The 27,962-nt window shown below is 49.0% G+C and overlaps 12 protein-coding genes across 14 annotated transcripts; 6 read left to right on the top strand and 6 right to left on the bottom strand.

The window, feature by feature from the left end:
- Positions 1-270: 270 nt before the first annotated feature.
- LOC117585382 lies at positions 271-729 on the bottom strand. The gene is made up of 2 exons (XM_034274830.1): positions 517-729; positions 271-464 (listed from the first exon to the last, which is right to left on the bottom strand). The coding sequence occupies exons 1-2, from the start codon at positions 727-729 to the stop codon at positions 339-341; spliced, it is 339 nt and encodes a 112-aa protein (XP_034130721.1). The 3' UTR covers positions 271-338.
- A 92-nt stretch (positions 730-821) lies between these two features.
- Positions 822-1,327, bottom strand: LOC117585559. The gene is made up of 2 exons (XM_034275082.1): positions 1,119-1,327; positions 822-1,050 (listed from the first exon to the last, which is right to left on the bottom strand). Exons 1-2 carry the CDS (start codon positions 1,317-1,319, stop codon positions 913-915), a joined length of 339 nt encoding a protein of 112 aa, XP_034130973.1. The 5' UTR covers positions 1,320-1,327; the 3' UTR covers positions 822-912.
- Positions 1,328-1,813: 486 nt separating this feature from the next.
- On the bottom strand, positions 1,814-2,196 carry LOC117585561. The gene is made up of 2 exons (XM_034275085.1): positions 2,034-2,196; positions 1,814-1,965 (listed from the first exon to the last, which is right to left on the bottom strand). Exons 1-2 carry the CDS (start codon positions 2,172-2,174, stop codon positions 1,849-1,851), a joined length of 258 nt encoding a protein of 85 aa, XP_034130976.1. The 5' UTR covers positions 2,175-2,196; the 3' UTR covers positions 1,814-1,848.
- Positions 2,197-2,387: 191 nt separating this feature from the next.
- Positions 2,388-2,927, bottom strand: LOC117585558. The gene is made up of 2 exons (XM_034275081.1): positions 2,687-2,927; positions 2,388-2,624 (listed from the first exon to the last, which is right to left on the bottom strand). Exons 1-2 carry the CDS (start codon positions 2,906-2,908, stop codon positions 2,499-2,501), a joined length of 348 nt encoding a protein of 115 aa, XP_034130972.1. The 5' UTR covers positions 2,909-2,927; the 3' UTR covers positions 2,388-2,498.
- Positions 2,928-3,051: 124 nt separating this feature from the next.
- On the bottom strand, positions 3,052-3,486 carry LOC117585560. Its single transcript, XM_034275083.1, has 2 exons — positions 3,423-3,486; positions 3,052-3,362 (listed from the first exon to the last, which is right to left on the bottom strand). The coding sequence occupies exons 1-2, from the start codon at positions 3,450-3,452 to the stop codon at positions 3,090-3,092; spliced, it is 303 nt and encodes a 100-aa protein (XP_034130974.1). The 5' UTR covers positions 3,453-3,486; the 3' UTR covers positions 3,052-3,089.
- Positions 3,487-4,392: 906 nt separating this feature from the next.
- Positions 4,393-5,114, bottom strand: LOC117585556. The gene is made up of 3 exons (XM_034275080.1): positions 4,945-5,114; positions 4,646-4,888; positions 4,393-4,572 (listed from the first exon to the last, which is right to left on the bottom strand). Exons 1-3 carry the CDS (start codon positions 5,098-5,100, stop codon positions 4,507-4,509), a joined length of 465 nt encoding a protein of 154 aa, XP_034130971.1. The 5' UTR covers positions 5,101-5,114; the 3' UTR covers positions 4,393-4,506.
- Positions 5,115-5,637: 523 nt separating this feature from the next.
- Positions 5,638-9,804, top strand: LOC117585808 (aminopeptidase N). Of its 2 annotated transcripts, XM_034275526.1 has the most exons (6): positions 5,638-6,213; positions 7,035-7,193; positions 7,249-7,723; positions 7,789-8,027; positions 8,106-9,360; positions 9,420-9,804. In XM_034275526.1, the coding sequence occupies exons 1-6, from the start codon at positions 5,723-5,725 to the stop codon at positions 9,738-9,740; spliced, it is 2,940 nt and encodes a 979-aa protein (XP_034131417.1). In that variant the 5' UTR covers positions 5,638-5,722; the 3' UTR covers positions 9,741-9,804. The 2 variants fall into 2 exon arrangements, with proteins under 2 accessions (XP_034131417.1, XP_034131418.1); XM_034275527.1 differs by lacking the exons at positions 5,638-6,213; positions 7,035-7,193; positions 7,249-7,723 and having other exon boundaries at positions 7,941-8,027; positions 8,084-9,360.
- A 732-nt stretch (positions 9,805-10,536) lies between these two features.
- On the top strand, positions 10,537-13,685 carry LOC117585809 (aminopeptidase N). Its single transcript, XM_034275529.1, has 4 exons — positions 10,537-11,107; positions 11,167-12,036; positions 12,097-13,324; positions 13,392-13,685. The coding sequence occupies exons 1-4, from the start codon at positions 10,560-10,562 to the stop codon at positions 13,629-13,631; spliced, it is 2,886 nt and encodes a 961-aa protein (XP_034131420.1). The 5' UTR covers positions 10,537-10,559; the 3' UTR covers positions 13,632-13,685.
- A 1,269-nt stretch (positions 13,686-14,954) lies between these two features.
- LOC117585807 (aminopeptidase N) lies at positions 14,955-18,081 on the top strand. Its single transcript, XM_034275525.1, has 3 exons — positions 14,955-16,164; positions 16,237-16,475; positions 16,535-18,081. The coding sequence occupies exons 1-3, from the start codon at positions 14,995-14,997 to the stop codon at positions 17,985-17,987; spliced, it is 2,862 nt and encodes a 953-aa protein (XP_034131416.1). The 5' UTR covers positions 14,955-14,994; the 3' UTR covers positions 17,988-18,081.
- A 1,423-nt stretch (positions 18,082-19,504) lies between these two features.
- Positions 19,505-22,990, top strand: LOC117585169 (membrane alanyl aminopeptidase). 2 transcript variants are annotated; one of them, XM_034274510.1, is made up of 6 exons: positions 19,505-19,644; positions 19,730-20,257; positions 20,322-20,486; positions 20,557-21,273; positions 21,349-22,470; positions 22,534-22,990. In XM_034274510.1, the coding sequence occupies exons 2-6, from the start codon at positions 19,737-19,739 to the stop codon at positions 22,829-22,831; spliced, it is 2,823 nt and encodes a 940-aa protein (XP_034130401.1). In that variant the 5' UTR covers positions 19,505-19,644; positions 19,730-19,736; the 3' UTR covers positions 22,832-22,990. The 2 variants fall into 2 exon arrangements, with proteins under 2 accessions (XP_034130401.1, XP_034130402.1); XM_034274511.1 differs by lacking the exon at positions 19,505-19,644 and having other exon boundaries at positions 19,691-20,257.
- Positions 22,991-23,867: 877 nt separating this feature from the next.
- LOC117585433 (aminopeptidase N) lies at positions 23,868-27,022 on the top strand. The gene is made up of 6 exons (XM_034274907.1): positions 23,868-24,511; positions 24,571-24,867; positions 24,931-25,117; positions 25,176-25,423; positions 25,481-26,596; positions 26,659-27,022. Exons 1-6 carry the CDS (start codon positions 23,880-23,882, stop codon positions 26,957-26,959), a joined length of 2,781 nt encoding a protein of 926 aa, XP_034130798.1. The 5' UTR covers positions 23,868-23,879; the 3' UTR covers positions 26,960-27,022.
- Positions 27,023-27,217: 195 nt separating this feature from the next.
- Positions 27,218-27,914, top strand: LOC117585173 (bursicon). Its single transcript, XM_034274514.1, has 3 exons — positions 27,218-27,370; positions 27,429-27,553; positions 27,604-27,914. Exons 1-3 carry the CDS (start codon positions 27,241-27,243, stop codon positions 27,868-27,870), a joined length of 522 nt encoding a protein of 173 aa, XP_034130405.1. The 5' UTR covers positions 27,218-27,240; the 3' UTR covers positions 27,871-27,914.
- The last annotated feature ends 48 nt before the right edge of the window (positions 27,915-27,962 follow it).

The raw sequence follows: 27,962 nt of genomic DNA, 5'->3' as shown, positions 1-27,962 counted from the left end.
TTTCAATAGGAAATAGTTCCAGTCCAAATGGCAAAACCAATAGCACGAGCGTAAGGATAGCTTTCATGTTGAGAGTTTGACTGATCCAAGTTCCCACTAGTACACCTTTTTATAAAACATTCTGTTCCCTTACATGCCAAGACCGGAATGTCTTTTTATCTGTGTTTAGTGAAAAACATTTGGTGAATAGTTGATGACTAAGTACAATTAATGACAATCATTTAATGTAATCATAACGCTACGCACTCGGACTTGTCGTTGAATGTTGTTGAATGAACAGAACAGATACAAACGAATCTGCAGCTGTGACTGTCACTCAAAGAAAGCCCAAATGTTTGCTATTTGGGAGATATATAGGTGCACCGCTTGGAAAATTGGAGGCACATCTTGGTGCAACATTGCTCTGCCAGGTGGCACTCAAGGCTGATACCCACACAGGCTTCGGAGTATTCAATGCGCTCTTCCTATTAACAGACAGAAGTTAAATCGTGAACCAATATTTACTTGACTTCTTACTTGTGTCAAATTGTCGCTAAGTGGCATTAAAGTGAAACGAGCACCGACGTATTTCCTGTCACTGCTCAAGATCTGCGCCGATACGTCCGATTCCTTGACCAACGAAGGAGTCTCCTGCTCATCAATCGCGGGATCAGCGTTTGTGGCTCCAATGAGCACTACAATCAGACCAACAGCTACACCTACTGCCAAGAGCGAAACCAAGCAGTTCATTATGAATGTTTGACTAATATAACTGAACATTTTAGAGCCTTTATATACATATCCACTGTGGTGTGATACAAAAACAAAATCAAACACTCTTGTGTTTTCTTACTGCAGCTGTTTCGAGCGCTCATTTGTTTATTTATCTATGGCTATGTCTCACTCTTGAGCCACAAACATGGGTGCTTATGGCTACTGAAGATTCTTTGGGGAAGGTGGGGCACCGCACTCCCTGGTAGACACAAGGCATACTTTCGTGCAGCATTGTTCAGCCAGTTCACAGGGAGCTCCAAATAGCTCGCAATTCTTGACCCATTCAACACGTTCTTGCTATCAGCAAAAGCAGGAAAGATCCATTACTTGACTGTGACGTAGTCCGAAATCTCTAGTATACTTACGCGTGTCATATCTTTGGACAGTGGCATCTGTCTAGGGGGCTTCCTCCGCGCGGAGGCAAGCTCCGCCAGTCCACCTACATCCTTGAAGACTGAAGGTGAATCCAGGTCATCGAAGATCGGAACACCGCTCGTAGGCCGAATGAGCATCAATCCCAGAGGCAGAACCAGACCCATTACCAGCAGTAAACTAGCACAATTCATGTCGATTGTTTGACTAACGAAACTGCCTTCTGTGGCTGCCTTATATATCTATTTATAGCTCCAGTAAGGGCCTCACCAAAATCAAAACCAGACACACCAGCAGTTTCTACCATATCTAGCAAGTGCGAATAGGTTTATCAGAACCAGCAGTCAATAACCATTCCCCCAATACACCAGTTACATGCTATATTTAATAAGAAATAAACATATTGTATAGAAGGATTTGCTTTCAAAATAAACAATTTAAAAAGTAGATGGAAATGTTTCTTACCCAAACCGAAATAATATTATTTTAAAGATATAATACACATTCAGTAATAGTACTAAAAGGGCAGCTATGATCAGATAACTATTTAATAGAGCTAACTATTATTAGCTAACTGTTAGGTGTCTAAAGATTTACCGCCAGATGCTTCCTCAGAGCTTGCAACTAGGAACCAGAAAGTAATTAAACAGCTCCATTCATTTTATAAACTTGTGTTTATTATTGCCAAAAATCTCTTGTTGTTGTTAAGAGGGTTTAAAGTTATTAAGGAATAGAACATCGCATGGTCATCACGAGACATACTTTGGTGCAGCACTGTTCCGCCAATTGGCAATCCGTTCCAATTGCCTGACAATCGTCGCTAAATTCAATACGCTCGTGCTATAAATACGATTAAAAGAATTATAAGTGCAAAATCGTGAACTCAGATCAAATCAATGCATTCCTACAAGTGTCAAATTTTTGGACAATGGCATCATTCTTTGCGATTGGTAAAGTTGGCGCTCATCGTACCCGCGAAATGGAACTCCGCTCGCAGGTCCCAGAGACAGGATCAGAACCACCACCAAAAAGGAGACAATTGGCTTCATGTTGAATGTTTGACTGGTGAACTACATAAACGGGCTTATTTATATACACTTCCATTCCAGAGGCGAACAACAGCATTCCAAATTACCAGATGGTATACTCAGAAGATGAGCGGACTCTGGGAGAATCTCTAATCTCTCTAATTGCCAACCAATTGAAGCAAATGTACATATGTTTTCTTAGCTGCAATCTGTTAATTTGTTAAAAATTAAGTGTCGTTTTTAAGCATCTGTGGCGCAGTTTTATTTAACTTTTCATTTGGCAACAGCTGCCAAAGGAGAATAGATTTTCGCAAAAATCGGCTCCGAAACATTTCGTCTTATGTCTCAATATTCGCCCACGACGGCGCACCGCCTTGTAGCCACCAGGCATACTTTCGTGCAGCACTGTTCAGCATATTTGCAACTCCTGCCCACGGCCTCGCAGTTGTCTCCAAATAAAGTACGCTGATGCTGTTAATCAGATGAAAGATCCTTAGCTCAATCGATAATTGTGATCGGAGTTACATTCTTACTTGTGACATATTTAATGTCGGAGGCATCATACGGTTTCTCACTATCTTTTTTTCTGGTTGTTTTTTGCGGGAGTAGGCAAACGCCGCTAGTCCGCCTGCTTCCTTGAAGATCGAAGGTGTATCCAGGTCATCGAACACGGGAGCACAACTCGTGGGATCCATCAGCAATACTCCCAGAAACAGTGCCAGTCCCATAACAAAAATTAAGCTGGTAGCTTTCATGTGGATTATTGAATGCAACTAATGCAACTGCGCTGGGCGATTTCTTTATATACCTACGGCTCAATTCTCCGGGTGAACGAAAGCAAAACCAGATGCAACAGAAGTCGGTTTTATGGCAGGTTTTTTTATTGTTTGTTCAGCGAGAATCTTTTTCGGCTTGAATTACCAGAAGCCACTACTACTAGGTTGCGAAGAGGCGCTGACTGAGGCCTACAATTGGTGGACTCTGCCATACGCTCTGAACGGTTTCGGCAGCCACTTGATTACGCCAATCGCCTATTCCTTTAAACAGGCTTAGGAACATACTGGTGAATACTGTAATGTCATCGGCATTGAGTGGATTCATCTGTTGCCCAGCTGCTGATGAAATCGAAGGAAGTTTTGCATCCAGAGAACCCTTGCCATGGGCAACTGCCAGTGGCAGACCCTCAACGGTATTGTGAACTTGGATTGTCTGTGAAGAAAGCAAAAAGAACGAAACTTTTGTGAATGCTTAAAGTCACGTCTCGCTTACTGCAATGACCAGAAGCATAATGGGCCACATTCTGATTTGTAGTTTGGTGTCTAACTCGCAGTGCACTGACGATGGAATGGCTTTTAAAGCGATGCCATTGTTGACTCACTGACCCTGCGGCTCCAATTAACTGAGTTGCTTGGAGCTGTTGGACATCTCCTTCTGTTTGCCAAAGTCAAGAAGTTCGGTTACATTTGTGTCAAGACGCGCTCGAGATAATTGAAAATTGCCGCTGTCAATATTTAATGTCAATGCCTCAGATATCGATACAATACAGGTATGTAATTATATAGGTTATGCTGACGAACGAATTGTTTGAAGGCACCACTAAGGTTATGCTTGAGCATTGAAGCAATGAGTAATGATTTCGTTCCAGCTGCTTTCGTTTTCAGGACGGGCTAAAAGAACTTTATTCCCAGAATCGGCAGCGAAAGCAACAGCAACAGCGACAGCCTCACGTTCGAAAGCGTTGACTCTGCCAAAAGTTCTAAAAACTATACGAAATTTATGAATCCATAACAACAAGATTGATATTTGTATATGTGCATACATATACTGAGATAAGTCGATACAAATAATGCTATACATATGTCAGCCATATCGCCCTAGATAAGTCATAAGCTAATAAATAAAAATTCCCATAAATAAATGAATAAGCCCATGCCCATGCTGGGTATCTTTGTTTTCTATAACTGACGACTGACTGTTTTTTTTATTTTGAGGCGTATCATCGTCAGTCGGCAGCAATTCCCTCATCGATATACATGAACCTTAAGTTCAACCTAAAGATACAAGATATTTGACCAGATTTAAACTTTATTTTGTTTAAAATAGTTTTTCCTTTCCACCTTTCATCATAGTTTATTAAATTACATTAAATATTCCAAATTGTATCTTTTCGCCACACCAAAATTAATTATTTTATATTTTACACTCGAAAAGGCCAAACATTATTCAGTTTATTTGACTTTGGTGATAAGCTTTTACATAATATATGTACGTAAGAATTATAATTGGAGACAATAATGTATTACTGGCGTAAGAATTCGAATTAATATTATGACTGGCGCTGCTCCACATCTTTTTAGGTGACACACTTGTGCGAGTAGAAGTGACATCTTTTCGAGCAGCACTCCTCACTGACATTGCACTGCAGAATTAAATGGGTAAAGAGAGAAAGTTATCTATGTGTTCAAGGTGAGCTGCTCCACAGCGACTCTTACCGGTCCGCCGACGGGGTTGCACTGCATGCCCTGCCTCTCTTGTGGGGTCTGCTCTGACTCATTGGGCAGCGTCTGGATTTCGACGATGTCAGGAAATTGATCGACAGACTCCTTCACATCGGTGTCATAGATACTGTTGGAGTGGTGTGACATATACACTGGAAGGCCTTCGTCAATCTTCCTGGCGCAGACATTCAAGTAAGTCATGCACTTCATCGAGCAGCAGTGCTCATGCATCTGGCACTAAATACCCAAGCTTAGAGCGATGATCATGGCAAGAGAACAATAATGCAACTCACATATTCTCCATTCGCATGGCAAGGGCCACTCTCTCTCTTCAACTGGGCCGCCACCAAGCCCAAGATACACAAAAACAATCCCAAACGGGCGATTGATAGCGAATTCGACGTCGACATGCTGGCACTTGCACTGGAAAGCGTTGACTGTGGCATCATGCGGTGGTTCGCCGTTTTATAACTAAGCGACACAGAGAAATAATAGCTGGATTCGAGAGCCTAAAAGAAGACCTTTATCTTGCTGAACTTTGCTGCGAATAAATTACGTTTTGGCAAGTTCAATTGTTTTAGAAAATAAATGAATTTGATAGTCAGTATCGTTGATATCGTTGCCTCAGAGAAAAGGGATGTTTTATGTAGAATTTCAATACATATCAATATGATCTCTAAACGGGGCATGAATGACAGAGGGTGTAATGTGATTAACCCGCATCGGGCCGTGAGTGGGTTTTTTTGTTGTGTGCCAAGGATTGTACCGTGACCTGCCACAACTGTACCACTCATCGCTGCTCGCTTGAGTGGCTGTGGCTCTCGGCCTGGAGTGAGTTTGTTTGCTCGGCTGCTTGCTCATCGTGTGCCCAGCAGAGCACTCTTATACGCATCGATCAGCCAGCCAGCCAGCCAGCCAGCCAGCCGCTTATCTTATCGAGGGAGGGAGGCTTTAGCTATAGGTACGAGTATAACCTGAACCCGCAATCGTTGCGGACGCTCAGTTGAGTTTCGGTTGCCAACGCGTGGTGGACAGTCCCAGAGTCCCAGTCTCAGTCATCGATACGCTGACATGATTACGCCTTCGAGTGGCTTTGCGGGCCTTGTGCTGGCTGTGGCTCTAGCCCTGTCCGGGGTCAGTGGGTCCCTGCCCACTCGCGATCGCTCGCTGCGTCTGCCCAACGAGACCTATCCGCTGGGCTACCATCTGCACATCTCGAGCAACATACATCTGGGGAATTTGCTCTTCAGCGGAAATGCCACCATTGACGTAGCGATCAGGCAGTCGACGAACGAGATAGTTCTACACGCCAAGAACCTGAGCGACTACCAGATTACTGTGCGACAGCTGACACCGTCGGGATCCGTCGATGTTGTCGATGACCTTACCCACACATACAATCCGCAGGCAGCTTTCCTCATCATCCATCCCCGCGAGAATTATCAGGCCTTCGAGGCGGGACAGCGCTACCGCGTGGAGATTCTCTACACGGCCATAATGAGGTCCCGGCCCATGGGCCTCTACTGGATGGACTACGTGGACGAGTCGACCAATCGGACCGTGTGAGTAGAGCATAAAGCCGAGTGGGGATTGGGTCACTAAAGTAGACACTTCCGCTGGAGGAGGCACGCGCCTTAAACATTTCGAAGAGAGACTTTGGCGGGGCTCTCACTTTTATTTTCTTTCTATTTCCATCTGTTTGTTGTCTGTTGGTTCTCGTTGTTCCATACTTTTAATTAATTTTTGACGCTGCCACAGACAGAAAGCGGCTTATCATCAAACATTTGGCCAGCTATCGGGGCATCACATCGGAATATACACTCGAATACGCGTACTCTCGTATCAGAATCCACTCATTCCCGCAGCGTTGCCAGGGTGACGATGTAAACAATACAACAAGCCAGCACATGCACATACATTTGTACATATATATTTGAAAGGAATTCTTACGAATGCTTACGAACCGAATCTTATCAGCCCTCTGCACACCGCGTTTAGTTTTGGGCGCGTGAACTCTGAAATCCCACAAAACGCGTAGCTTTGTTTATTTTGATTTGTAACTCGCACTTTGATTTTACGGGCCATGCCCATTGTCGATTCCCCCGAATTGGAAGTGTGTAATAAATAACCCTCAATTATTCTGAAGAGAGAGAGAGAGAGCACGTCATACCGGCTGCCTCAGGCTGCAACTGGTTTTATTCAGCGTTCAATGATCTGCAAATTGGGAATTTTCGATTCGGACATGATTTCGGGTACTTTGAATTATTGTTTGGCTTAGCAATGGGAATTCCGAATCTATTTCATGCGTGCAAAAAACACAGTTGGCCACTCGACTGATGATTCTCCATAAATACTTATAGAATTTCCAACTTGCAATTTTCAGATATGTGGCCGCCACGCAATCAGAGCCGACTTATGCCCGTCTGATCTTTCCCTGCTACGATGAGCCGGGGTTCAAGTCGAATTTCAGCATCCGGCTGACGCACGGTATCAACCACTCGGCTATATCTAATATGCCAGTAAAGGATGTGCAGCATCATGGGTAAGCAATAAGCAATTTCTGTCTTTAGTTTCTATTATATAAAAGTGCATTGCAGGGAGCTGACAACGACACTCTTCGCGGCAACGCCACCGATGTCTACCTATTTGGTGGCATTTGTGATCTCCGACTTTGAGCACATTTCGGAGACGTATCGCGGGGTTACGCAGCGCATCTACTCCTCGCCCAGATCGAAGGAGAAGGGTCAGAGTGCGCTCAAGAATGCTGTGCGTACGGTGGCCGCCATGGAGGACTACTTCGGTGTGAGCTACCCGCTCCAGAAGCTGGATCACATTGCGCTGAAGAAGAACTACGGGGCTGCCATGGAGAACTGGGGTCTGATCACCTTCAAGGAGGGCAACCTCCTGCATCAGGATACGGGGGATGTGCACAAGCGTGTGAAGGACAAGATCACCCAGAACCATGAGATTGCCCATCAATGGTTCGGCAACTTGGTGTCGCCCGAGTGGTGGTCATATGCCTGGATGAACGAGGGCTTTGCCACCTACTTTGCCTATGTCATCACGGATTTGGTGAGTCCCAGTTCCAGCACCAAAGGGAATGCAATTTACAATGTCTCTTCTCTTCTCTTCTGTAGCTCTATCCCGAGGACAAGGTGATGGATATGTTCGTGTCGGATGAGGGGGATCGAGCCTACAGCTACAACAGCTTCTTCGACGTTCGCCCAATGACATCCTACGTGGAGACTGAGAAGGAGATCATGGCCATCTTCGATATCATCACCTACAAGAGAGCTGCCTGCGTCATCAAGATGTTCCACCACGCCTTCAAGCAGAAAATCTTCGTGCGCGGCATCAGTCGGTTCCTGGAGAAATAGTAAGTGCTTATTGGACAACAGCTGGAACCGATCAATTGGAATTCATGGGCCAAAGTTGCTATGTTCGTTCATTCCAGCAAGTACACCGTGGCCAACGAGCTGAACCTGTTCGATTACCTGCAAGCGGAGCTCCTTGAGGATGAGCACTTCGGGCAGCAGCCGTGGGTGCTCCGGGTGCGGGAGATCATGCTCTCCTGGACCCACAGCGAGTGGATGCCCATTGTGCTGGTGACTCGCAACTACGAGAACGACACGATCACCTTCAGCCAGCGCTCGATACACTCCAAGAGCGAGCACTGGTGGATACCATTGAACTTTGCAACCGCTCAGAAACCCTGCTTCGAGGAAACGCAAGCGGACCTCTTCATCCCGCCCCAGACGCAGCACTCCCTCAGCCTGGCAGAGCTGAATCTGCAGCTGACCGGCCGGGACTGGCTGATCGTGAACAAGCAGCAGACTGGCTTCTACCATGTCCACTACGACACCGACAATCTGCGGGCCATTTCCCGCCAGCTGCGGCACAACCACACGCTCATCCATCCGGTGAACCGGGCTGCCCTGTTCCGAGACCTGAAGCCGCAGATCGAGCACACCGAGCTGGAGGACATCGATGTGGTGCTCGACATGCTGAAGTACATGGAGTTCGAGGAGGATCTGCTGCCCTGGAACCAGGTGGCCGATACCATAGACTTTGTGCGACGAAATCTCTTTGCCACCTCCTCGCTGGAGCTGTTCAACGAGTTTGTGCGTCAGCTTGTCACGCCCACATTCCGGCGACTCTTTCGTGACAAAACCTCTGGTGAGGTGCCCAACAGTGACCTGGATGCGGGCCAGGCGATCCTCCTAATGGCCTGCCTGGCCGACCTGCCCGAGTGCCTGGACCACACGCGCACCCTGGCCAAGGAATACATCTTCAAGAGGATCAATGTGACCAACGAGTCCGAGTACTTTGCCATGTACGACAGCATCCTTTGCTTGGGTGTGCGCTACCTGAGCGACAAAGATTTCTACGGGGTCATTGGCATGATGCAGGCGGCCGATCGCAGCTCCATCTACTACGATGACCTGATCTACTCCCTGCGCTGCACTCAGAGCCACAGCCATCTGCTGTACTTCCTGGAGCTGCTGCTGGGCGAGAACTCTACGCATCTGATACTCAGCGACCCGGAGTCCATGATGTATCTCTCCTATTTGTACAAGTCAAACATGGAAGCTCGATCTGTGATCTGGCAGTACATCGATCGCAACTACAAGCTGCTCTGCAGGTCACCGAACTTTGTGGAGAATTTCAATCAAATAGCCGAGTTTGTGCCGCGACAACAAAAACCACACGTGGGATAAACATACCTCATACATGCTCTAGCAGATCCTAACCACCTTTTCTCTTTCAGTTTGTTCTGCTGCGCCAGAACATTGCTGCATACATGGAGGTGCAGGGCCTCAACCACACAGGTGCGGCTCTGATCGACATTGACTCTGGACTGGTGGGCAAGAAGATGAAAAACACGGAAGTCTTTGTCGACAAATACGAGCAGAAGATACACAACTGGCTGCTTGCCGAGGTGCCACAAATGTCAGCGCAGAAAGAAGCAATCTATGCAGCCTCGCTCAGTGTTGGCAATGGCTCGAATCGGCCACAGGGCCTCCTGAATACGGCCAGTGAAGTGGTGCAAAAAGCGTTACGATCCATAGATCGATCGCTATATAGATGATAATGATTGTTTGCCTCAAACAAGGGCAGACTCAATTACAAATAAATTAATTATAATACAACAAGTCATTCGGCGTTATCAATCAAGCACCGCGAGCTTTCCACCACACCAACGATGAATGATAAGCGATATTGGCTCTGGGCCAGACAGAGATGTGGGCAGTAGATATGCCAATGAGTATCAGAACAAGTCATCGTCCATAAATGGATCTATACTCTCAATACTCTCGACGAATACTCGTATACCCTTGCAGGCACTAGGAGTTCAATTTTAATGGCTGAAGAAAGCAGTTTGCGGTTTTATGGGGTGCATAAATCAGGTACAAAAATAAACCTACTTATTGTTGCAAGTAAATGTCTAATAGATAAGGTTAATACTGACTTACGATTGAGGATCATTTATACGAACTGAAGGAACAAGAGTGCTCGTTGTTGGCTCTGATAATGGAGGATCAATGGAAGAGTATCATGGAAGAGTTTCGATTGTGTTTATTATGTCTGATGCAAACTTTAGAGAGTATTCAAAGACCGATGGGTAGAGTCAGTAATGCTCCACAAGAACATGCCTTAGCACCGACTTGTACGTGCACCAAGGAAATCGATAATTGAGCAATTTACTACTTAATTGTTCCTTTTTTTCGTAGGCGTGTTAGTGGCTAGTGCGGTATTAGCAGTGAGCTATTTTATCGAGTGTTGCGCAAGTGTAAGGCAATCTTTATGATGAGTGCCTGGCACAGGATTAGATATGGCAATGCCCATAAATAAGAGCCGATCGCCCGGCGGCCACTCAATATTCAAGTGATTCTCCGGTGCAGCCAACATGACAATGTGGCTGCTTAACTCCTGTCTGCTGCTGCTGTTGGCAGCAGTTAGCCTGCAGGCGAGACTGATCCTTCCCCAGGACGACTTACTACTAAACGGACAATTGGAGACTAAGAGTCAATTCTTTGCCACTCCTCGCGACGACAACGATGTGAGCAACTATCGGCTGCCCAACAACACCGCCCCAGAGTCGTACAAGGTGGAGCTGTGGACCAATGTGCACAACGGCACGAGAGCCTTCAATGGCAGCGTGCAGATCGATCTGCAGGTCCTTGAGCTGTCCAGTTCCATCACACTGCACTACCGCCAGACATCGAACTTTACTGCAACGATTGTGAGCAGAGATCAGGCCAATGCCCAGCCCATTGAACTCGATGTGACCACCGACACAGTTCGCGAATTTCTGACCATCACACCGAAGTTGGCCACTCTCACCTTTGCCGCGAACACCAATTGGACCCTCAGCATCGTCTACAATGGTACTTTGCGCAGCGATATGGGCGGTTTCTACATTTCCAGCTACACGGACGATGACAATACTGTGCAGTAAGTGAAACGCAGTAAGGGATCTCTGGATTAACTTAAACGAATCATTTCTATTGCAGCTACCTTGCCACTACGCAGTTCGAGAGTACCAATGCCCGACACGCCTTCCCCTGCTACGATGAGCCCAACAGGAGAGCCAACTTCACAATCACCATCCACCACGATCCCTCCTACACGGCCATTAGCAATATGCCCGAGGATGCGGCAGGCACCCGCACGGGCGTCACCGCCTTCCAGACCACCCCCAAGATGTCCACCTATCTGATAGCCTTCATCGTGTCCGACTTTGAGTCGACGGGCGGCGAGCTGAACGGCCTGCCCCAGAGGGTATTTTCGCGCAAGGGAAAGCAGGATCAGCAGGAGTGGGCCCTTTGGTCCGGCCTGGTGGTGGAGTCCAGCCTGGCTGGCTACTTCGGTGTGCCGTTTGCCCTGCCCAAGCTGGATCAGGCCGGCATACCGGACTTTTCTGCGGGAGCAATGGAGAACTGGGGCCTGGCCACGTACCGCGAACAGTACATGTGGTGGACCAAAGAGAACTCCACCATCAACCTCAAGACGAACATTGCCAACATCATAGGCCATGAGTATGCGCACATGTGGTTCGGCGATCTGGTCTCCGTCAAATGGTGGACCTATCTGTGGCTGAAGGAGGGCTTTGCCACACTCTTCTCCTACGAATCGAACGACATTGCCTTCCCCGAGTGGAACACCTATCAGATCTACCATGTGAGCGACTACAACAGTGCCCTGCTGAACGACGCCCTTGCCTCAGCCACGCCCATGACCCACTATGTACAGACGCCATCAGAGATTTCAGGACGCTACAACACCTTCTCGTACGCCAAGCCTGCCAGTGTGCTCTTCATGTTCAAGAACGCCTGGACAGACCGCGTCTTCCGACAGGGTCTGAACAAGTATCTGACCAAGAAGTGAGTGCCCATAGCTCGATTATCGTGAATCCTTTGATTAATTGTCTGTCCCCTGTTTAGCCAATACACATCCTGCGACGAGTGGGACCTGTTTGAATCCTTCCAGGAAGCTGCCAACGAGCAGGGTCTCACGCTGCCCACGACTGTGGCCAATATCTTCTCCAGCTGGTCGCACCAGGCTGGCTATCCCCTGTTGACCGTCGAACGAAACTATGGCGCTGGCACCTTCACCGTCAAGCAGCAGCGCTACGTCGCTGACAAGGATGCAAGCAACCAGAACACCTGGTATGTGCCAATCAACTTCGCCACAGCCTCCAGTCCGGACTATCGCAATACGAGTGCCTCGCACTACCTCCTGAATGTCCCCGAACTGGCCGTCACAGATGCCCAGATCGGCAGCGACGATTGGCTGCTGCTCAACAAGCAGAGCTCGGGCTACTACCGCATCCTCTACGACAACCAGAACTACCAGCTCCTGGCAAAGGTACTGGCCGACCAGCCATACAAGATCCATGCCCGCAATCGCGCCCAGCTGCTGTACGACACCTACATCTTCCTGAACACCGGACGCCTCACTCACAGCACGCTGTTCAATTTGCTGTCCTACCTTAAGAACGAGAACGAGTACGCGCCCTGGTCCACGGCCAACACCATTCTGACCGTCTTCGATCGGTACCTGCGAGGCGATGAGCAGTACTCCCACTTTAGCCACTTCGTGGTCGAGCAGATCGACGGCATCTTCGATAAGTTGGGTGTCAACGAGATTCCCGGGGAGCACTATCTGAACAACTATCTGCGCGTGGTGCTGATCAGTCTGGCCTGCCAAGTGGGCAGTCAGTCGTGCTACGAGCAGTCGGCCCACAAGCTGGAGCAGTTCCTTCTGCAGGGAATTCCAATCGAGCCAACTGTGCGCACACAGGCCTTCTGCGGTGGCCTGCGCAAGGCGGAGGATGACATCTACAATCGCGTAATACAGAATCTGGGTTCCTCTTCGGACGCCACCGATCGCAGCCTGTTCCTGTCTTCGCTGGGATGCTCGCAGGTTCCCTCGCAGCTGGAGACATTCTTGTCAAGCTCCCTCGATCAGAGCAATGGCCTGTATGACAGCGAGCGGACTTCCCTGTTGAACTCCGCCTACTCCAGGAGCGAGGTTGGTCTCACGGCCAGCTTGGACTTCCTCGAGTCCAAGTGGAGGGACTACGCCCAGCTGAATGGATCCACCAAGCCCTTGGACTTGGCTCTGCGTGGCATTGCCACCTATGTGGTCAGCGAGAAGCAGCAAACAAGGGTAGGCGCTCAGTGAAGTTTGGAAATTCATTTCTCAAAATAATTTGTTATACCTCATCCCAATTTAGCTCAACGCCCTGGTCGAAGAAGTTAAGACCAATGGGCCCGAGTATGTCAATGAAGATCTTAGCACCACGGTTGACACCAGAGTGAAGGCCAATCTCGATTGGCTGGCCATCCACCGTGATCCCCTGATCACTTGGCTCTCTGCCTATCACACTAAGGACAATGGCAGTGCCGCCCTGACGACGTCCCTGGCCACGATTCTGGCCACAACGCTGACGCTACTTCTGTGGCAGCTATTTTAAGTTTAGTCATGTGCTCAAGCATAGCCATAAATAAATCTAATTAATGAATCAACAGTTGCATTGGTACTCTTGGTACTTTTAGTGCGGCTTAAACTCAATCATTCCATCGATAGGAACGGTGAATTCCGGTGGAACGGTTTTACCTGCCAGGGATCAAGGTGCGCAAAAGATTTTGTTGTGAAATGGGTGATTAACTGGATTGATGGCTTTATGGCTTGAACCGTTCCACTTGATCAGTCTTATCTCAGTTATTGAGAATCCATAAAATCGATGGCGAATCGTTAGCTGATTGTGCACCAGTCATGTGTTCTTGACGAACCTCGATTACCAATTGGATAGTTACAGTGTAGTTTATGAAGTTCACGTGCCACAATCGACAAAGTGACGCCATCAAAATGAAGAACTTTCGAGAAAAAAAGGTTTTATCCATTTCAATTTGTTTCCTTTTAAACCTTTCTCTGACAATAAAATACTTTCATTGACATTGCAGACAAGATCTCGCTTTGTGTGATTTGAAACGTACTTAAGTTTGGTTATTTCTGATCAGCTCTGTGTGTTAACTTGTTTAATTTGTTGGCGTATTAATTGATTAGCCAATGCCTGGCATTGTGCCAAATCCCTTTCCGATTGCCTTGTCTAATCATTTGCTATCAAAAATAGTTTATTTATTGCTGGTTAACTTTCAATTTTGATGTGTAATTCCCAATGTATTTACTTGTAGTGCTCGAGCACTTTAAATAGCCACCGGTCTGTCGCCACATTCTTGAGACGAAGCCCAAAAAGTCCCCAAACCATGGAAAGTGTTTAAGATTATTTGAGAAACGGAAAGGATTATGAGTGTATAAATGAACTCGAGCATGGCGATTGTTGGTTACCAGGCAAGGGAAAACCTTTCCATGTAGTTTTCGATATGAATGGATCGATTCTCTCTGAAAAACGCTTGTCAGCGAGTATACTTGAAAGCCTTATCAGCAAGTACAAATGTCTATCTTGAAATGGTAAGACCTGCTCCATTATCTAACCATCGCAAATACGTGTGTTGGCTGGTCAAAAGGAACCATCAGATGTGCGAGTATATGGATCCTGAAGCTATCGTGACTTGCCGTACAATCGAATCGTTGATTTATACCGACTATAGAGGGTTTACAGCGCACCAGACACAATCTTGCCCCATCGACGAGTGTGCGAGCGTGTGTTCCATCTCTTAGAAGAAATGATTAGCATGATTAGATTAGGCTTGGCCTCCAGATAACATTTTATACAGCCACTCGCTGGTGGAATGCAAAGAGAGGGCTCGCTTAAAAGTGGGAGCCCAGTGGGTGCCACCCAGTTATTGCCAAGTTGTCGCCGCGCCGTAGACAACATGACTCGCGTACAGATCGGGACAATGTCCATGCTGCTGGTCCTGCTGGTGGCCACCACCCAGGCAGCCGTTGTGCGCAGCTTTCCGCCCTTCGAGCAGCTTCAGAGCCTGGAGAATCCCAATCTCCGAGCTTTGATTCCACTCGCCGACGAAGTTAACTATCGCCTGCCCAACGAGACGAACCCTCTGCACTATGACGTCCACCTCTCCACCGATGTCCACCTGGGCCACACACTCTTCACAGGCACGGTATCGATTACCCTCGAGGTTCTCGAGGCCACACAAGAGATCGTCGTGCATGCCCGCCAGCTGGCCAACTTCGCCGTCACCATCCAGCAGCTCGAGGTCGAGGCAGCCATCGAGCAGACCCTCGATCACGAATACGAAGCTGAGCGCGAGTTCCTCACTCTGAGCAAGTCGGGTCTGAGCTTCCCCGCCGACACCAAGTGGCTGCTGAAGATCAGCTACCAGGGCAATCTGCGCACCGACAACGGCGGCTTCTACCTCTCCACGTACACGGACGAGGAGGGCAACACCAAGTACCTGGCCACCACCCAGTTCGAGAGCACCGACGCCCGTCACGCCTTCCCCTGCTACGATGAGCCAGCGAAGCGCGCCAATTTCACCATCACCATCAAGCACGATCCTTCCTACAATGCCATCAGCAACATGCCCCAGAACGTGGCTGCCTCCAGCTCTGGAGTCACCGTCTTCGATACGAGCGTCAATATGCCCTCCTATCTGGTGGCGTTCATTGTCTCCGAGTTTGTCTACTCGGAGGGTGAGTTGAACGGCCTGCCACAGCGCGTCTTCTCCCGCAAGGGCACCGAGCACGAGCAGGAGTGGGCTCTGACCACCGGCATGCTGGTGGAGAAGCGTCTGTCCGACTACTTTGGCGTCAAGTTCGCCGTGCCCAAGCTGGACCAGGCTGGTATTCCCGATTTCGCTGCCGGCGCCATGGAGAACTGGGGCCTGGCCACCTACCGCGAGGAGTACATTCTGTACAACCCAGAGAACTCGACGATCAACACCCAGACGAACATTGCCACCATCGAGGCGCACGAGGATGCGCACATGTGGTTCGGGGATCTGGTCGCCATCGAATGGTGGTCCTACCTCTGGCTGAAGGAGGGATTCGCTACACTCTTCGAGCATCTTGCTGTGGATTTGGTATGTCCCTAAATGTAACAAATTCCCAGAAAAAGTGGGAAATTAACACAATTCTCTACTCATAATCCACAGGCCTACCCGGAGTGGAACATTTTCCAGATCTTCCATGCCGGCTCCTACCAAAGTGCTCTGATAAACGATGCCAGCCCCTATGCCCGCCCCATGACCTACTTTGTGCAGAAGCCCTCGGAGATCGGTTTGCTCTACGACTCTGTCTCGTATGCCAAGGCTGGCTCCGTGCTGGACATGTGGCGTCATGCCCTGACCAACACCGTCTTCCAGCGCGGTCTGCACAACTACCTCGTGGCCAAGTAAGACATGCCAGACACACATATTATCATCGACAATCCAACCATGATTTTTCCTTCAGTGAATACTCGGCCGCCAATCCCACAAAGTTGTTTGAGGCCATTGCCCTCGCTGCTGTGGAAGAGAACTACGAGGTTCCCGCTCTCGTCACTGACATGATGGCCAGCTGGTCGAACCAGGGTGGAGTGCCCCTGCTGACCGTGGAGCGCAACTACCAGGATGGTTCCTTCAGCATCAAGCAGGAAACCTACACCAACGACAAGCACTTCACCAGCGAGAAGCTGTGGTATGTGCCCGTCAACTATGTGGATGCCTCAAACCCCGATTTCCGCAATACCGAGGCCACCCACTACCTGCTCAACCAGAGCCAGATAAGCATTCCCGATGCCAAACTGGCTGCCGAGAACTGGCTGATACTGAACAAGCAGTCCACGGGCTACTACCGCATCAACTACGACAGCCAGAACTGGCAGCTGATCATCGATGGACTGATCAATCGCCCGCACAAGATCGATCCCCGCAACAGGGCCCAGCTGGTCAGCGATTTGTATCGCTTCGCCACCAGCGGCCGTGCGTCCCACGCCACCCTCCTGACCCTGCTCACCTACCTGCCCAACGAAGATCAGTATGCCCCCTGGTCGGCGGTCAATTCGGTGATCTCTCTGTTCAACCGCTACCTCAGCGGCGATTCCGAGTACGAGAACTTCCAGTTCTATGTGGGAGAGTTGGTCAACCAGCAGTTCGACAAGTTCGGCGTGAACGATCTGAACGGAGAGCAGCACTTGGTGAAGTTCACCCGCAACCTGCTCATCAACATCGCCTGCCTGGCTGGTGTCGAGAGCTGCCTGAAGGAGACCAAGGCTAAGCTGCAAAACTTGGTCGATGATGGCACCCCCGTTGAGCCCAATCTGCAGTCGCAGGTCTACTGCAATGGCCTCAAGCAGGCCGACTCGCAGATCTTCGATTTTGTGTTTGAAAAGCTGATGGACTCCAGCGACCAGGCCGAGCGCCGCCTGCTCATCTCGTCCCTTGGCTGCTCCCAGGATGCCGCACAGCTGCACAAGTTTGTGTCGAGCAGCATTGACCAGACCAATGGCCTGCGCGTCCAGGAGCGCATCACCCTGCTCAATCCTGCCTATTCACGCGGAGAGGTTGGTCTCTTGGCCTCGATTGACTTCCTGCTGGAGCACTGGGAGGAGTATGCCCTTCTGAACACCGGCTTTGGTGGCATCAATCCCCTCTACAACGACATCCTTGGCATTTCCGCCTACACGGTGAACGCCAAACAAAAGGAAAAGCTGCAGGAGCTGGTGGACCTGGTCCAGAACTCCACCTTCGTGCCCGAGACGCTGCAAGCCAGCGTCGATGCCAACGTTGCTGCCAACGATGAATGGCTGAAGGTTAACCGTGAGCCCCTCATGTCTTGGGTCTCCAACTTCCGCAACAGCAGCGCTGCCCTGAACGCCTCCTTCCTGGCCCTGGTCCTGTGCCTGTTGGCCTCCAAACTGTTTTAGTTTCTAGTCCTTAAAGTCCTAGTCCCTAAGTAATGTGCACTCGCTGGGCAACAGCGAGAAGTATTCATCAATAAAACTCCATTAAATAAGAAAATTGATTTCCTGCTTTAATTTACAACTGGGTACTCGTATCGTTTCGGACCCTTTATGACCGTGAAATGGCTGAAACAAGAAACCAGTCGGATAAGAATTGTGCGCTTATAAATTTGCTGGTTGGTTTGCTGCCCCCGCTGTTACCCCCCGCCATCAGTGCGGTGCGGGTAAGTCCCGTGCCAAGTAACACTGCTAAAAATCCATCATTCATAAGAGCGCCATAAATAAATACGGATGTTCATATGTACGTATGTACGTACGTACGCTGATGTACAACGCAGAAAGAATCCCAGCCATGGCAACTAATTCTGATTCGATTTCTATTGTTTGTTGCTGGAGATCTTCTGCAGACTCTTGCTCAAGGTTAATTGATTGCAATCCAATTTTACTTACGCTTTAAAAGGTATTTATGTGGCTGGTTTTACCGTATAAGCATAATCAAATTTGGCAAATGCACTCTGGGAAATTTGACCATCTTTCCCCATGTTTCAAAAGCAACTAAAGTAATATATTTTCAACCGAAATATATCTTCAAAGTTACCTAGTCCAACATTTAACAGAGCTTACCACTGTCAAGTTATCAGCTTTTTAACAGCGCTGTTCGCTGGCGAGAAGCATGCGCTGTTCATTTGCTAATTATTTCTTGCAACTTTGAAGTACGATAAAAAGTGAAATTAAAAAATGTAAGTGACATTTTTAGCGCGCCCCATCAGAGAGATTTTTAATACATTTTTGTATCTTTGAGCAGAGGAAATGGTTCATCATTTTTGCGTAATCGCTAATCGTTTGACAGGTATAAATGTGTAACAAAACTTAACCACTGTTAAGTTGTCAGCTTTTTAACAGAACTGTTAGCTAGCGAACAGCATGAGGTGTTAACATGGAAATTATTTGTAGCCACTTTGAAGTGAGATAAAAGATGTAAATCATTAGTTTTAGACGAGAGGCAGAACAAGTTAAGGAATTAAATACTTATAAATACTCAAATAAAAGGGACATATCCATGCCGGAAGCCAAGCGATTCGCTTTTTGCGTTTAGCACAGGTGACAAAATATTGTTTCATTATTGTAATTATGTTATTTATGCGTTTCAGATAAGATTGGATGGACAGTTCCGCGAAAACGAACATCGCTGATGCTTGTGCAAATGCTTGGCTTTGCATCTGGGCAGCCAAAAGCCAAATGTTATGCCATCATATTATCGGACAGATGTTATCTGCAGGTCCATGATTCAGGACAACGTATTCGACCCGTACTCCCCGGGGCTAGGGATGAGTGTATGGATTCGTAGCTGATTACGGAAGGAGTAAATCACCGACATGAGGGCCTTATCGGCGCGATGTCGCTCCATATCTATCGCTGGCCAATCTATACGCAGGGGAACTCTATCTGGGACCAAATAAAAAGTTTAAGACCTTAGATAAGCCCCTGTGATATAGACGAATGTCGCCAAACTGCTCTCTATATATACCAGAACCCATTCGAAGCGGCATTTAGTTGTCGAATCGCGTGCAGAGTGGCGGTTGATTTACACACCCACGACCTGCATTTGTAACCGATCAAAGTGAGTGTTCAGCGCGTTACATAAGGCTTGTGGCTTCTCGCAACAATTTTGGATACGTGATCAGTCGAACCCTTTTATCCCTCAGACGAACTATGTCTGCCCTACGCTTGGCCGTCCTTGTGGCAGCCTGCCTGTCCCTCGCCTCAGCCGGCACACGGCAACTGCAACAGGACAACGTGCAGCCGCCAGCCACATTGGCCACGGAGCTCAGTGATTACAGGCTGTCGGAGTCCATCAATCCTGTCAGCTACAACATCACCCTGCGTCCCTACCTACTGGTCAGCGACACCAAGCGATTCACATTCGACGGCGAGGTCTGGATCGAGGTTATCCCAAATGTGGCCACAAGATCGGTGTATCTGCACTCGAAAAATCTCACCTACTCGGTCTCCGAGTACTGGGCAAAGCCGACAGGTGTTGCGGTACCCACGCCCGTCAAATTCGGGGCTATTAACGAGACCAACTACGATACTGATATCGTCATGCTGTCAACCGTCGACATGCTAGCCGTGGGTCAAGCCTACATCCTGCACTTTGTCTACACAGGTGTGATGGAGGATGATATGCACGGCTTCTATCGCAGCTCCTATGTAGATGACAACAACGAGACCAAGTGCGTTCATATCTAATCTAATCTGTGTGGGTTTTGGGTGGATCTAATGGCATTATTCTTGCAGATGGCTGGGCTCCACTCAGTTCCAGACGAATCACGCCCGTCGCGCCTTCCCCAGCTTCGATGAGCCCCAGTTCAAGGCCACCTTCAATGTCACCCTAAGGCGCCACTACACATTCAACACTGTCAGCAACACCCGACAGGTGTCATCCACACCCAGCACAGAGGCGTAATTTACTTTTCTCTTTGGTTAAGCCGAGGAATTGCTTACCATTTCGATCGTTTTTTTCTAACCGCAGTGGCTACTTTGATGATGTGTATGCAACGACACCAAAGATGTCCACCTACATTCTGGCCTTCATCATTTCCGAGTTCACTGCCCGCAAGGACGATAAGTTCGGTGTGCTGGCCCGTCCCGAATACTATTCCCAGACGCAGTACAGCTTCAATGTGGGTCCCAAGATCCTGGCGGAGATTGGCAAATACCTGAACCTCGACTACTACACCCTCGGCAACGACAAGATGGACATGGCTGCGATCCCTGACTTTTCAGCAGGTGCCATGGAGAACTGGGGTCTGCTCACCTACAGGGAGCGCAGTCTTCTGGTGGATGAGTCGGCCACTACTTTGGCCTCTCGCCAGGCGATTGCCGCTGTGGTCGCCCACGAGCAGGCTCACATGTGGTTTGGAGATCTGGTCACCTGCCAGTGGTGGAGCTACACCTGGCTGAACGAGGGCTTCGCCAGGTACTTCCAGTACTTCGGCACCGCCTTTGTGGAGAAAGAATGGGAGCTGGAGAAGCAGTTTGTGGTGGACCAGATCCAGTCGGTGATGGCCATGGACTCGCTTAATGCCACCAACCCGATGACCGACAACAACACATACACCCCGGCTCATCTCGGCCGCATGTTCAACAGCATCTCCTACAATAAGGGAGCCACATTCATTCGCATGATCGAGCATCTCATGGGCCCCGAGTCGTTCCAAAAGTCGCTGCAGGAGTACCTTAAGCAATAGTAAGTGTGGAGAAGGAACCAACTTCCACTTCAACATTTTACTGAGGACATTTCTTTTCCCCTCTCCTTCTCCAGCTCATACCAATCCTCAAGGCCCGAATATTTGCTTCAGTCCTGGCAACAGAACTGGAGTGAGAGCAGGTTTAATGCCAGCTCGCAGCTAATCTTCGAAAGCTTCACCACCCAGGTTGGCTATCCCCTGGTCACCGCCAACATGGCCACCGATGGCAAGAGTGTGTCCTTCACCCAGAAGCGATTCCTGCTGAAGGCGAACGACGGAGCCGACGCCAGTCTCGAGTACACCGTCCCCATCACCTACTCGAACAACTTGAACAACAACTTTGTGAACACCACGCCGAAGTTTATCCTCAATCCGGGTCGCACCGCAACGGTCACCTTTGCCAATCCCCTCACCTGGATCATTGCCAACGTACAGCAGACGGGCTACTACCGCGTCAACTACACGGAGACCAACTGGCGTGCCATTAGGACGGCTCTCTTTGCGGCCAATTGGACCTACATTCACGAGATCAACCGCGCCCAAGTGGTCGACGATCTCTTCAACTTGGCCCGTGCCAGTTACGTTAGCTACGACCTGGCCCTCGAAGTGCTGGAATACCTGGAGACGGAGATCAACTACATTCCCTGGACGTCAGCCTTCAACGGCTTTAACTATCTCTCCATTCGCCTGGGCAACGACACGAACAACTTTGGCAGCTACATTCAGAGCTTGACCCACAAGGCCTACCAGAAGCTCGGCTTCAACGAAACTTCAGCCGACAGTGCCCTGGACATTTACCTGCGCACCAAGGTGCTCACCTGGGCCTGTCGCTACGGCAGCGCCGACTGCATCCGCCAAGCCAAGAACTACTTCAACTCCCTGAGCACCGTGCCCAAGAACATTCGCGCCACTGTCTACTGTGTGGGTCTGCGCGAAGGCGGAACCGCGGAGTTCGATGCCCTGTACCAGAAGTTCAAGACGGAGACGGTCGCCACCGAGGAGACGCTGCTGCAGAACTCTTTCGGCTGCGTCAAGACCAATGATCTGATCACACGCGTCTTCAACCTGGTGCTCTCGGACGAGATTCGCCGACAGGACAAGTCCTCTGTGCTGGCCACACTCTACACTGAGAACAACGAGAACGTCAGCCCAGTCTTTGCTCTTGTCACAAAGGAGTTTGAGGCTCTGGCCACAGCGTAAGAATCCTTAACTAGAATTGCATTGACTTGATCTCATCATTAATTTGTTTTCCTTTACAGAATGGGTGGATATTCGGCGGTGGCCACGGTCATCTCAAACATTGCTTCCCGCTTCACCGAGCAGAAGCAGTACGATGATCTGCAGACCTTCAACAGGGCCAACAGCGCCAAGTTCGGCAGCTCTGCCAGCACTCTGACTGCAGCTGAGGCCACAGTCCTGGAGAACCTGCAGTGGTCCGAGGCCAAGCTGGGAGTCTTCCGCACCTACCTGGCCGAGCGTAATGGCAGCGCCATTGTCAGCGCCTTCAGCGCCCTCACCGTCCTCCTGATGGCCCTGGCGACTTTGTTGCGCCAGTAAGCCCATGGCTAGACTTTAATACCAACCAAGATTAGCCTAATTAATAGTGCCAAGTGCAAAGCGAGCGCCATCAAAAGCACAAGCACAAGCACCCAACCCAACCCATAAAAGTATTTGTACACTTAGCACAACCAATAAAAATACAATTTTTTCAGATAACATGCGAGTTGTATATTCATCTTTGACATTAAGGTCCCTCGATTACACTCAAAAGTCTACCATCTGATTAGCAAGCAGCATTATTAGTGTTGTATTCGGATGATTCAATTCTGCGAACAATTTTAAGGGGAGGCTTTGCTTATCAGCGATCTTGAATTTTATTATTATTTATCGCTAAAGACTCGATCGCCATAAACGTGTACTTCAGATCATCGAATGTTCAGTTCTGAGTACTGATTACTGATAGTTTTGGGTGCTTTTTTGGGTTTTCCGCTTTGGTGTTGAATGAATAATGACAGATTTCTTTTGTACTCTGTCTGCATGATTCAACTGACAATCTTTTGGGGGGTTTCTTCAAACAAACTGTAACCAAAAGAGTCGTAAATTCATGTCAATACCAAGAACTATTAAAGTAAACACTTTTCCCCGAAAATGATTACATTCTGCCATATCTTTATCTTGATGGTTAACGTCTTAGCAACGATGGCCAAAATAAAAGAATGAATATTTTTATGACATCACTCTTTGATTGCTTTTATCGATCGTATCGCTGTCACAAGTTCATATCTATATTGTAAACTGTATTGCCGAATAGATTTATGCTATTTCAATCAATCAATTAACAATGAGATATTCATTTGTGTTGGGTTTCGCATGTGGACCATCAATGAAGAGTTTTTAGTATCTATCTTTCGATCTATCTATCTCATCGCTGTTCATGAAGCACACAAAAAATGAGCGAAAGGTGTGGCTCGCTGCATGGCTAATCGGATCAATGTTGAAGAGTCGCCTGTAATCGAATCATCAGTTAACGACACCTGTTTGAGGGGAACTTTTATTTGGGTTGGACGTTTGTTGCGATTTGCTCCTCAGTACTAAAACTTCTGTCATGATGAACAGTTGGGGAACTCGGTTTGGACTGCTGCTGGCGCTGGCGCTGGTGCTGATAGGGGCCTGTGCTGCTGCCGATTATCGACTTGGAGGCAGCGTCGTGCCCTCCTTTTATAACTTGACAATCAGCGTATTCAGTAATGCGGCCGAACCTACACTTTTCTATGGAGAAGTCAACATAACTCTGCAGGTGGTCGGCACGTCAGAGGTTCGGCAAATCACGCTACACAAAGACGCGATCGACATAGAAGAATGCTGGCTATACAACGAGTCCGGAGTTCAAGTGCAGCCAATTGACATTAGCCAGCTGATATATGAGGAGGCGACACAGCAGCTGACAGTGCCACTATCTCAGGCATTGAACTTCCACGGAAAGTACACGCTGGGCTTCAAGTACACCGGTAGAATACGTACGGACATGGTCGGACTCTTCTCCGCCAGCTACGTCGAGCAGGGTACTGGCAAGACCAAGTGGCTGGGCGTAACCCAAATGCAGCGACTCAATGCCCGCCTTGTCTTTCCCTGCTTCGATGAGCCAGCCCTCAAGGCACAGTTCCAATTGCAAATTGTCAGACCCTCCGGCTATGAGGCAATCAGCAACACGAAGCTACTATATACAGCACAACAGGGGTAGGTATCGCAGGCCATACCTCAATGCCGATCGGTATACAATTATCGTTTGATTTTAGCACGGATCGCTATGTCGATCACTTCGAGTCCACACCCACAATGTCCACATATCTGCTGGCCTTCATCATCGCCGAGTACTCAGCACGCGGCAATGTCAGCGACTTTGCCGTGCTGACCCGTCCCGAGTTTTACGACCACACAGAGTTCAGCTTTCAGGTGGGAGAGCGCGTACTGTCAGCGTATGATGAGCTCTTCCAGCAATCGTACGCCTCACTGGGCAACGATATCTTGCAGTACGCAACCTCACCGCGTTTTCCCCACAACGGCATGGAGAACTGGGGGCTAATTATCTACAGGTGACAAAAGTGAGAGATTGATAAGAAATTCGAGTCCGAAATCCATTTTTCTCTTTCTTAAAGCGACGATGTGTTGGTCAAGGTGCCAGGCTATACGGATGACTGGTCGGACAAGGAATTCACTATACGAATCATCGCACACGAGACGTCCCATATGTGGTTTGGTGACAGCGTCACCTTTTCTTGGTGGAGCTACTTCTGGCTGAACGAAGCCTTTGCTCGCTACTACGAGTACTTCATGGCACATCAGGTGGGAATGGGTTTACTTAATTATAAGACAACTGTTAATAATACCTTTCTATGTGTAGCTCTATCCTGAGTATCGGCTGGACGAGCAGTTTGTGGTGCGCCAAATGCAGCTTATTTTTGCCTCAGACGCTGTGAACAGCAGTCAGCCCATGACCAGCCCAGAGGAGAGCATACAAACTCCTTCACAGATTGGCTACAAGTTCAGCGCCATTGCCTATGCCAAAGGCGCGTGCATTGTCCGCATGTGGCGCAATGCGATGGGAGCCAACAACTTTGACACCGCCATCAGGAACTACCTAAAGCAGCAGTAAGTGACAGAGGGACACTCGAGAGATTCACTTTAATAACTTTCCTGTCTTCACAGCCACTTGGGCAATACAAGGCCAAAGGATTTGTTTGCTCACCTTATTGATAACTGGCCCACGGATCAGTATGTCAATCTGGAGCAGTTTTTCTACGACTTCACCGAGCAGGTTGGCTATCCCATGCTGATAGTGAATGCGACACGGGACAACCAAATGATCCACGTGCAGCAGATGCGTTTTCTGCTCAATCGCGGAGACGGCAGTGATCCCGATCTGAGGTACACAGTGCCCATAACCTACGCCACGAATCTGTCGCCCGACTTTGACAACCTCACGCCCAGAACATACCACCATAGGGTTGTGAATATACTGACGATTTCCTTCGAGGAGCAGCCTATTGAGTGGATCGTCCTCAACCTGAAGCAGTCCAACTATTATCGCGTGCTCTACGATAAGCCGCTTTTGAACAGCCTTCAGGTGGCTTTGTCCTCGTCCAGCCACAGTGGCGTGCCCGTGGAGAACCGCGCACAGATTGTCGACGATCTGTTTAACTTTGTCCTGGTGGGGTACATCGACTACGCGGATGTGTTCGAGTTTATGGAGTACCTGAGCCAGGAGATCGACTATGTGCCCTGGTATGCCACCTACCAAGGACTGCAGTTCGTGGCGAAGCGTCTAACGCCGAATCAGCTGCCAAACTTCCAGCAGTACTTGAGTGACATCACAGCCGCAGTATTTGCCAGGCTGGGTGTAACCTGGTCCTCCGACGACTCCGCCCTGGACGTCTACAATCGCAATAAGCTGGTGGATTGGTTGTGTCGTTACCAGACCCGCAATTGCATTCAATTGGTTGCTGATAAATTCACCAACGACTTTGAGAAACCTTCGCCTGACTATCGTGGCACATTTTACTGTGCCGCTGCACGATCCGAGCCCTACGAGCGCGTGATGGAGTTCTATCGTGAAGAAACCAATGCCAAGGAGCGGGAACTCCTCTGGGCAGCTGCCAGCTGTACGAGATCTTATGTGGCGCACTACCAAAACGAGATACTGACCAACGGGAGCACAGTTAGCCAAAAGACCATCGCTCTGGCCCAGATGTATCAACAGAATCCAGACCTAATCACTCCGATTTTCAATATGTTGGCCGAGAATATCACACAATTGGCTGAGGCGTAAGTGCAGAGGGATTCTCGTTTTAGTTATAGCTTACACGTGTTGTTCTTTTCTTCCACAGCTTGGACAGCTGGGCAACGACTGCCGTGGTGATTAGCGATTTGGCGGATTACTTTACCAGCCGAGAGCAGCTCCAGCTGCTGCAGGATTTCTACGATGGCAATCACCTGCTATTCGGCCAGTCGGCATCTGAGCTGAGCAAGGCACTGGAGACGGTGGAGCAAAACGTGCAATGGACCGAGATGCGCCTGGACAGACTGGCCAACTACTTGAGCAAACGGAAGGACAACGGCGGTCAGCGGTCGGCACAAGTGCTTGTGATGCTTGTTTTGGCGCTGCCCATGCTGCTGGCTTGGCTCTGATTTGCGATGAAGTATTAAGGAAATAAATGATTAACCCGCGTTGGGGCACAGCGGGATAAATGCCTTTTCCTTGTACGCAATTACTAGGCAAAAAGGTTCGGTTACTGAGCGCTTTATTAGGCCATAATTCATGCGATGCGGCAGAGCGGCCATTAGACCGGCGTCCACTCGCTGGCTGATGCCGCAGCCACGCAGGCAAAGCCTTCTATAAAAGACCCAAAGCGCCAGGCAGCGTTTTCCATTTCCTACAGCGGAGAATCACGGCGGGCAGTGTCACCGAAATGTTGCGCCACTTCATACGCCACGAGAACAACAAAGTGTTTGTCCTGATTCTGCTGTACTGCGTCCTGGTCAGCATTCTAAAGCTGTGCACGGCACAGGCTGACAGTTCGGTGGGCTCCCCTGACAATGGTACACGGTATACCGCATTATCGGCTTTCGTATTTGGCCTAACCGCTGCCCATTACAGATCTCCAGCATCTGGGCGATGACTGCCAGGTGACGCCAGTGATCCATGTGCTCCAGTATCCCGGCTGCGTGCCCAAGCCGATTCCCTCATTCGCCTGTGTGGGTCGCTGCGCCAGCTACATCCAGGTGAGTGAGCAGCATTGGGGGCGCCATCAAACTAAACTAAATTATATCAGGTATCGGGCAGCAAAATCTGGCAGATGGAGCGCTCGTGCATGTGCTGCCAGGAGTCTGGCGAACGCGAGGCAGCAGTCTCGCTCTTCTGCCCCAAGGTGAAACCGGGCGAGCGGAAATTCAAGAAAGTGCTGACCAAGGCGCCATTGGAGTGCATGTGCCGCCCGTGCACCTCCATCGAGGAGTCTGGCATTATTCCGCAAGAGATAGCCGGCTATTCGGACGAGGGTCCACTCAACAATCATTTCCGGCGCATTGCACTGCAGTAGGGCAGCTCACCACAAAATCACATTCAACTTTGCATATTAAAATATAAAAAATAAACTACATTTGTCGCAGTTTCTTGCCAGCATTTATGTTA

Source organism: Drosophila guanche, unplaced genomic scaffold (assembly GCF_900245975.1).
Source record: "Drosophila guanche unplaced genomic scaffold, DGUA_6, whole genome shotgun sequence".
Taxonomy (NCBI): domain Eukaryota; kingdom Metazoa; phylum Arthropoda; class Insecta; order Diptera; family Drosophilidae; genus Drosophila; species Drosophila guanche.
This window is presented reverse-complemented; position numbering and strand designations above follow the sequence as displayed.